Source organism: Doryrhamphus excisus, chromosome 1 (assembly GCF_030265055.1).
Source record: "Doryrhamphus excisus isolate RoL2022-K1 chromosome 1, RoL_Dexc_1.0, whole genome shotgun sequence".
Lineage (NCBI taxonomy): Eukaryota > Metazoa > Chordata > Actinopteri > Syngnathiformes > Syngnathidae > Doryrhamphus > Doryrhamphus excisus.
Window position 1 is genome coordinate 32,314,479 of NC_080466.1, and position 10,026 is coordinate 32,324,504.

At 44.0% G+C, this 10,026-nt stretch overlaps 1 protein-coding gene across 1 annotated transcript; it reads left to right on the forward strand.

Annotated features, from left to right (window-relative positions):
* The first annotated feature begins 2,014 nt into the window (after nt 1-2,014).
* LOC131139963 (histone H1-gamma, late-like) lies at nt 2,015-2,608 on the forward strand. Its single transcript, XM_058090349.1, has one exon. It carries the CDS (start codon nt 2,015-2,017, stop codon nt 2,606-2,608), a length of 594 nt encoding a protein of 197 aa, XP_057946332.1.
* The last annotated feature ends 7,418 nt before the right edge of the window (nt 2,609-10,026 follow it).

A 10,026-nucleotide genomic window follows, 5' to 3' on the forward strand; every position in this document is an offset into this window, starting at 1 on the left:
GTGCGTGTGTGAACATAACGACACTACGTTTCTTCGTTTTAAGAAGGGACCGTTTGTAAAATACTCCAAACACCCCCCCCACCCTGCACTCACCTCCTTTGTGGCAAAATGGACTAAAGTCTGAATATTTGCACCCCCCCCCCCCCCCCCCCCCCGGGCCGTCCTTCCTTTCTTGTCTTTGGGTAAGTTGTATAAAGTTGTCACAAGTGCTTGCCAATGAAGTGCTAAGTGTTGCTCTTTATGGGGAGGAAACATACTGAACAGTCAGTGTGTGTTTTCTCATGCCTGCTACACACACACGCACACACACACACACGCTAATAGTGCAACACCCATGAAGGCTAATGACCTAGTGAGAAAAAGCTCAAGGGGCCTCCTGTCAATCAACAACTTGTAAGTCTTTAAATATTCACCGTGTCTGCGTGTATGTGTGTGTGTGCGTGTGTGTGTGCGTGTGTGCGTGCGTGTGTGTCAACTGTCCTCCAAAAGTGAAGAGAGGGTTGATTGCCTCCAGCATTTAGTCTTTCCAAGAGTTCAACTTCTGCTGTTTTTAGTCTGCTGGGGGCCAATGGCCAAGTTCAATGCTAGCCACGATTGCTTACGTTCATTTGACCATTAGAAACGTTTGCATTAGCCTACAGAAGTTGCACAGCTCACTTTCCAACCTTAAGGTTGCTTCAATTCCAGAGTGGAGCTCTGCTTCCATACTGCTCTTTCATTCTAGTGCATTTCCACAGCATTTCAGTCCAGCTTCAGCTTCCAAACAGTATTCATTCTACAGTTTCCATACCAAAGAATTTCAGTTTGGCTTCAGCTTACACACGCAAGTGCATCATTTGCAGTATTATTATTATTATTATTGTTATGCAGACGTCCTGTCCATCCTGGTGAGATGGGTTTCACCTTCTGCATTCAACTGCTGCCTTTGAAACTTTCTCTGTCTTTCTTGGTTATTTAGTGCAGGGCTGGTGTGTGGGCAATGCGGAGGGTGCTTTGGTACTTGCAACCGTGTACCAAAACCCATTTTGAATAAAAAGCAACTTCCAAAAGCAAGCCCTCGCTGTCCTGTCCCATTCGGGGAACCTCGTAGGGTTCAAAGGTCAATGCAGCGGTCAATGCAGCATTGTCCATGTCACACCGCAGCTTTAGAAACAATCCTGCTCAGGCTGGAACAAGACCCGTGTGTCTGGAAGGCGGGTATACCTGGCGATGTAGCGTGTGGAAGGCGGATATACCTGGCGATGTAGCGTGTGGAAGGCGGATATACCTGGCGATGTAGCGTGTGGAAGGCGGGTATACCTGGCGATGTAGCGTGTGGAAGGCGGGTATACCTGGCGATGTAGCGTGTGGAAGGCGGGTATACCTGGCGATGTAGCGTGTGGAAGGCGGGTATACCTGGCGATGTAGCGTGTGGAAGGCGGGTATACCTGGCGATGTAGCGTGTGGAAGGCGAGTATACCTGGCGATGTAGCAGCCAGCAAAACCAAGCCTGCATGGGCGGGGGTAGGAGCGGCGTGACGCCACTCGCTGCACGGCTGCTTTGTGGAACGTAAAGCAGATGTGGACCAGGATGCCGCTCTTCCTCCTGCACAGACAGGAAATGGAATTAGAGCAGATTATATCACACACCTCACTCGCTCTCACACCTTCCTTGTCACACGTCTTGTAAAACGCCACCGTGCGCTACGGACGGGTGTTGGCCGCTAGTAAAGTGTGTTCTCCTTCATTACGGCGTGTGTGTGTGTGTTCATTAAGCATGTGTTATGTTGTTAATAGCACACCTCCTCGGCTGGCAAAGTCAGGTCGTTAAAGTGGCACACAACTGTGCTTGTGTGCACCCTGCTCCCCGCCCCCCCAAGACTGTGTGTGTGCACATGTATGTGTGTGTGTACACAAAGATGAAAGCTGAGTCCACAAGTATTTAAAAAAATGATCTTTTTGTCTCCTTGCAGCAAGGATTGTACTTTTTGCCAATAAGGAGATATTTGCAGGCTGATAAGAAGGTACCCAACCAATGGGCGGTGCTCTGCCTGCCACAAAGGCCAAGAAGGCCAAGAAGGCTAAGAAGGCCACCAAGGCCACCAAGGCCACCAAGGCCACCAAAGCCAAAAAGGCCACCAAGGCCACCAAGGCCAAGAAGGCCACCAAGGCCAAGAAGGCCACCAAGGCCAAGAAGGCCAAGAAGGCCAAGAAGGCCAAGAAGGCCACCAAGGCCACCAAGGCCAAGAAGGCCACCAAGGCCAAGAAGGCCACCAAAGCCAAAAAGGCCACCAAGGCCAAGAAGGACACCAAGGCCAAGAAGGCCACCAAGGCCAAGAAGGCCACCAAGGCCAAGAAGGCCACCAAGGCCACCAAGGCCAAGAAGGCCACCAAGGCCAAGAATGCCACCAAGGCCAAGAAGGCCACCAAGGCCAAGAAGGCCACCAAGGCCAAGAAGGCCACCAAGGCCACCAAGGCCAAGAAGGCCAAGAAGGCCAAGAAGGCCAAGAAGGCCAAGAAGGCCACCAAGGCCAAGAAGGCCACCAAGGCCAAGAAGGCCACCAAGGCCAAGAAGGCCAAGAAGGCCACCAAGGCCACCAAGGCCAAGAAAAGACGTCCTCCACCCTGAGTCAGCAATCAGCAAGGCCGTCCCAGAATTATGGGCAAGATGTGATTAATCAGGATGAACTATTGCAATGGATGGATAGGCCTAACAGATATGTCTTTGTGCTTCACTGGTAGTGTCTTCCTGCCGAGCACCGAGATGTTTGGTGGTCCTTGAAGGCACCATACATATCATCTACATGATCATTCCTTCCATGGAGGATTTGGAGGGGGGGCGGGGGGGGGGGGGGGGCAGCAGACATTTCTCAATGGCTCGCCATTGGCTGGTGAGTGTGACACATGTGTTAGTACAAAGTCCTGGTGATACTCAGAACAGTAAGTATTGGAGTATTTGTTGTAGTAGAAATCCTGAGATCAGCGCCTATTGGAGTGTTTTGGGAGTTGAACACACGAGGCCTTTAATAAGCGTCATAAATGCTTTCCCAGAACGGACGCAGCTGGTGGCAACGCTGCGGTGTGGAATATTTGAAGAGCTGTGTAAGTGAAAGGTTTCTGGATTGCAGTATTAGTATTGCAGTAATTGCGTCTCTGCTGGAGTTTCATCATTTTTCACTTCAGACCACAAAGCGGCCGGGCTCCAACGCTGGCCAATGGAAACCAGAACCCTCCCCACCCCCCATGTGAATGTGGGAGTATTTTCTACAGTGTAACCCAACACACGGGTCCTGCATGGGAACATATAACTTTTTACAGCGTGTTAATGAAGGCGGATGGAGCTCCTCTTTAATTTAGCCACACGTTTTATGCCGGCATTCCCGCATTTGGCGCTAAATGTCGGGCCTTTCTTGTGGTGCCTGCTGGCCTGACTTGGCGTGCTAATGTGCTAATCTGCTGTTTAGTCCAACCAGATGGGCCTCGCCCCTCTTGGAAGCAGGAAGTTACCTGTGCACACGTGCAGCAAAGTACCGGGATTATGTCATTCCCGATAGCAACCATCAACCCATATCACTTCCCTCAAACTAATCAACACTTTTACTGTATTACCTTGATGCCGCTACTACTACTGCTACCACTACTACCAAGTACTACTACTGGCTGCATGATAATCAGAATGATGATGTCATACCCATAAACCCCATAACATGAAATATATATGTAGCACTGATAGCCCACCATTTATAAAAAGGCAGCAATGAGGAAATCAGAGCTTCAGATGAGAGATGACGCCAGTGGAGCACTGTGACTTGTTCCTCACGCTAATCGCCACCGCCATCCCGCAACGAAGATGACTACAATCTTCATCACTGGGATGCGGACACAAACTGCTGCTCAGGAAAAATCCCCCAGCATCACGTGAGCAACACAACATCCTGATAGGAAAGATGGAGCTCGTGGAGGAACATGTGACCAGGATGGCCACTCTCACGCACGCACGCACATGTACATGCACGCGCACGCGCACACAATTTGTCATCACAGGGCATTGATCTTTGTTCTTGGAATATCTGCACAAGTCCAAACCAAAACCACCAGAGTAAAAAAGGCTGCTTGAGGTGATCCTTTTATTGTATCCAGGCCGTTTGGCTGGTCTGCCCTCATAGAAGATGCTCCACTCCCAGCTGGTCAGGACGACTTTGCCGTGAAGACATCCACAAAAGTTGGCCACCTACATTTGTCAGGTGCATTTTCATTCCCTCTCCTGATGAACCGCCATAAGCGAGGGATTACTGCACTGCTAAAAATCCAAAGCATATTCCCTGCAGGAAATTCTCCATCCGTGATATCATTTCTTGAAAAGTCAGCATCTTTTAAAGTTTTCTGGGAGCCCACCTCCTTGTTATGAAAGAAAGATTTGGCAGAGCAGCGGGAAGAGAAGGAAGGAGTCAAAGTAAAGTTGGAGGGCGACACAAAAGCAATATTTTTCTTTTTGTCATCACTCCATCCGCCCACAGGCTTGTCGACAGTGTGAGCTCGCTTTCTTTCACGGTGCAAAGAAAGGAGGGGATCTAAACAATCTCCTCTTTTAGGAATCATCCTACCGTCCGTGCTGACTGCCCCCCCACGGCTCCCGGTGGCGACCCAGGCGTTCACTGTCAGTCACACACGCAAACAACGTGCACGCTCGCGGGTCATGCGGGGCTTGTGGGTGTTGTTCCAGGTGTGGAGTCATCGGGGTCTCCGTGCGGTGACCTTGTTAGCCCGGGAAGCGAGGAAGAGACGCTGGATCCGAAACACATTTGGGCCCTGAGGCTGTATCACTGCCGTTGGATAAGCTTCCAGACCAACCCGGCCAGGAAAAAAGCTCCTTTTGCTATCTACGGGCTGTCGCTGGAGTAGGTCTGGCAACGTCCTCCATTGCATGAAACAATGTCCAGGAAGGTCAAGATGGCGGGTCTCTCATCCTTTGGAGATCCCTAATAAAAACATCCCAAAATATCATGTTTGCATGACAAATACAGCCTTTTAACCCCAAAATATGCTGCACTAAATGCACAGCGTTGTCCGGGCGATAGAAAGGACTTCTGGGTGAAAGGTGTCTTACTGACTTCGGGCGAGAGGCGGCGTACACCCTGCAGTCGCCAATTAACCTAACGTGCAAGTTTTTGGAATGAGGGAGGAAACGGGACTACCCAGGAGAAAAGCCACGCATGCACGGGGAGAACATGCAACTCCACACAGAGATGGCCGAGGGTGGAATCGAACGCGGGTCTCCTAGCTGTGTGGCCTGCCCGCTAACCACTTGGCATGAAATGGAGTCATGGTGTCACAATAGGAAGTGGCTGCAACACACCTTTTTCTTTTTTTCCGTATGAAGCACATTTTTTACTCCTGAACCGCGGCAATAAAACAAACGGGCATTCCTTCAATGGGCGCTAAACGCTAGCTCGCGGCGGCCTGCCAATTGGGCCTTTTTAACCACTTTCTTCTTTGATTAAAAAACACTTAAACGTTTCCAGATCAAAAATAAAATAAAAGCCGACATGTGAAGGATGAAAATAACTTTGTATTTTTTTTAAAGGCACGTGTGCCCCCAAAAAGCCCAAAAGTTTACGAGCTGCAGATGTTTGCTGGGCTTCGGACGATTGGCGTTACTTTCAACAATGAATGTTGTTTTGCCGTGATGAGAGTCAGCCTGGTTAAAACAACAAACAAAGGCAGAAAGAAGGTGTTTGTGTTGAATGAATTTGGCACGCACGTTAATGTTGCGCCTTTAGCAGCTCATTAGGAAGCCCGCTGACAGGAAACTATGGAGGTGATTACACACGCACATCATCAACACACAAACACACACACAGCCTGACAGGGAAATGGAGGGGGGAGCAATCAAAGCCTCTCATCCAGACTCAATTCACATCTTTGCGGACTTTTTACGACTTATGAGAGGAGAAAAATGTTTCACTTCCATAAAAACAGCACCTGCTTGCTCTCAAGCACACCCAGCCATACCCCCCACCCCCAACATGTTTTGGGGGCACAAGGAAGCGGTGACATCATCACAAGATGAGCCAATTGAAGCTTTGCAGCCACGCACGTATGCCCTCAGGCTAACTTGGAGCACGGGTGCCTTGGTTAACATGACTCGGCCCACGCTAACCAAAATGGACTTTAACCAAAGCACATTTTCCCATACAAAATAATCCAATTCATCACAACCCAAGAATGTTAACACAAAACACATTTAAGTGTAAGACCAAATGTAAAAATACAATACCAAAGTCAATATCAACATTCTACAAGCAATAAACAAGTACCTTAAAAAACAACCAATGGTGGCAGTGACGTCCTGGTATTTGTCTGTACTATGTATGTAGAGTATACGTATAGCATGGTATTTGTGTGTACTATGTATGTAGAGTATACGTATAGCATGGTATTTGTATGTAAGTAGTAGGGGTGTAGTAGCCCGTATTTGTATTTGAGTAAAAATTTAAATCTCCCCACCCCCCGAAAAAACAATAACAATAGTAATAATAATAATAATAATAGTATAACAATAATAATAGTTAGGAATAAGTCCACCAATGAACCTGTGAGGAAATAATAATAATAGTATTTGTTCCAATTCTTTCTTCCTGAAAACGTCATTATTGGAGCCCCTCCCAATACTGTATTGGGGTTGTATGTGGGGTACATGCAAGCATGGTGTGTAGTACTGTATTGGGGTTGTATGTGGGGTACATGCAAGCATGGTGTGTAGTACTGTGTGTATACCAAGACCAAATGAGTCACAAGCACATGTGTTTCCTACAAAGAAGAAAAAGAATTGAATGAAAGGTCAAAGTTTAAAAATCATTTCTGTCAAGGAGGGGTCACGGCTCAGATGGGGAGGGACCGCAGGGACCCACAAAAATCATGAAAAAGGAGGATGACGCTCCACCGCATCTTCATCAAATGTTGGCACCAGCGCAAGCATGTTCCGGCCATGATGCTCCCGCTGGAGCCGTATAAGATGGACGCCGCCTTGTACGCCGAGAGGCTGCGATGCCAAAACATGCACGTGCTTTAGGACTTCATCTATCACTGATGGCTGCTTTAGGCCTTTGATTGTTACATACGCGTGCTTTAGGACTTCATCTATCACTGATGGCTGCTTTAGGCCTTTGATTGTTACATACGCGTGCTTTAGGACTTCATCTATCACTGATGGCTGCTTTAGACCTTTGACTGTTACCTGCGCCTGCTTTAGTCACTCACTTATTATTAACATGCACTCAAAAAAAGCCACATGAGTGTCTGCTTTATCAACAAAGGTGTAAAGTTTCTGCTATATTTAGTCATGTTTAGTGCTTTGACATTTTTCAATCATGTAGTTTTAACATGACAAGCAAAATCCTTAAAACTACTTGATGGCTTTATGTCAGCACAACCTAATGGGTTCAGATTGGAATCCCATGTGCCATACCTCTCCAGAACAGAAGGTGGCAGTAACACATGAAGGCCCTATTCATCAGCTAAGGTAGCTGAATTCCGGTGGAGAAGCGCCATAGCAGAGAGTTGGGGAGCTAGCCAATACTGCCTCGACAATCTTATTGCATCCAACAAAGTTAAACCATCCCTGGTGGAGAAAGATCTCGATTGGTAAGTTCACTTTCCCTTTTCATTCTGTGATCTTTCTTTCTTTCGTTTTTATTTATTTTAGATACTTATGACCGCTAGTTTTTGTGTTGTTAGCTTTTAGCTAAAACTGCCCATTGTTAAACACCACGTAGGCAACACATACTAGACGAGCTAAAGTAAGTTTATTGGTAGGTGGAAAAATGAACAATTGTAAGACAATGTGCTGTTCACATGCCTGGAAGAATTAACTGGTCAATTCCAGATAAGGTTAAGAACGGCTGAAGCTAAAGTGGTCATGCTAGGCTCCTGGGGTCTCCTGTTCAAGTTCACCTACGTCTGCCATCCACCTGTGAAAGGGACTGCTTCTTCAGCGTCATCAAACCAAAGAGTTAGTGTGAAGAGGGCGTGTCATCAGCCAGTCTCAGGTTCACGACAGAGTACTTTAAGTTCATAAATGTAGTGGCAATCAAATCAAGAAATGCATTTTTGTCTGTCATTGATTGCCTGTTTTGTAAAATACAGTCATTTTACAAATCAAGTCTGTTTTGTGGTCTTTTTCCAAATAAGTACTATTTTAGGGTTTATTTTCCTTTTAAAAAGTTTTTTTCTCAGTTTAACTTTTTGTTGACTGAACTTTAAGTTTTGTCAAGTCAGGATTAAATAAGTGGTGTTATTTTACCTTTAAAATTGTAGCTGTACCTACCCTGTAAAAATAAGATACCCATAATCATAGAGACGTTAATGTAAACAAAGGAAAATAAGTCAGCTTCTACCTTAGTAAATATGTTAAAACAACCTATACAAATCAAGTTGGATTTAAACATTATAATGGTGACACCAATACTTAATACAGACATGTTCACTCCACATATTTGAAATTACTGGTTCAACAAAATTGTATCTCATTAAATGACAGCATTTTAATTGGGTGGAAATTCTTTCCATAATTTGATTACGGTCACCCAATAAATTATTTGTGTGTGCCTTGTACTTCAATTATTACTTACATGTGCTTTACTAATGTAATTATTCCTGATATCTACTTTACTTCAATTATTATTTACATGTGCATTACTAATGTAATTATTATGTTGTTGTTACTGATGCACGCTTTCATTTTTTTTAAGAACAACGTAATGACATCAAGGATGCTGCCACCAGATGCAAAAAGGGATCTGATGTAAAATAATATGAATAAAAGCTGTCAGGAGTTGCATGTTGCAACATTTCCAATATGGAAAGTTTGCCACTGTTGGATCCTTTCCTAACAGGAATGGACAATATTCACCAATATCTGATATTCATAATGCTATTATCAATATTTGTTGGATTTGTTATATGTATGAAATGCATGCAAGAGGAAGTGCTTATGTTTGGGCCAAGAGAGAAAGAGAGAAATCGAAAAAATAGGGAAACAGAGAAAGAGAAAAAGGAACGAGAGAAAGCGAAAGAGAAGACGGCTGCCATAAAAGGCCGTCCTTCACGTGATCATTTAACACGTGCACGCATACGTCAATCAATCGGGTTTTCTAAAGCAACTTTTTCGATTCTGATAGGCTGACATGTTTGCTGAAAATAAACATTAATATTAATGCACGTCCTGATTATGATTGGGTCAAAACGTCCTAATCGATCACAAGAAATGTCAAACGTCAAACAAGGAAGACTTACGTTGAATGGATTTTTTAAAGCCACATTATTCTTATCGAAAAGGTTGTATATTATATCCATGTTCAATGTTTCATTAGGGTTAGACATTTCATCATCATATCTGCCATCAGAGGAATATACTGGATGACAAACATCGTATCTTGTGGCAATATTAGCAACATAATAATATGGCAATATTAGCAAGATGATATATATTGGCAACATAATAATATGGCAATATTAGCAACATGATAATATTGCAATATTAGCAACATAATAATATGGCAATATTAGCAAGATGATATATTTTGGCAACATAATAATATGGAAATATTAGCAAGATAATAACATGGCAATATTAGCAAGGTAATATATATTAGCAAGGTAATAATATGGCAATATTAGCAAGATAATATATATTAGCAAGATAATATGACAATATTAGCAAGACAATGTACGTATATTAGAAAGATAATATGGCACTATTAGCAAGATAATATATATTAGAAAGATAATATTATGACAATATTAGCAAGATAATATATATTAGAAAGATAATATGACAATATTAGCAAGATAATATATATTAGAAAGATAATATTATGGCAATATTAGCAAGATAATATATATTAGAAAGATAATATTATGACAATATTAGCAAGATAATATATATTAGAAAGATAATATTATGACAATATTAGCAAGGTAATGTACGTATATTAGAAAGATAATAATATGGCAATATTAGCAAGATAATATATATTAGAAATATAA

Coding starts and splice junctions, on each gene's coding strand:
- LOC131139963 (XM_058090349.1), top strand. CDS start 2,015: ATGGGCGGTGCTCTGCCTGCCACAAAGGCCAAGAAGGCCAAGAAGGCT.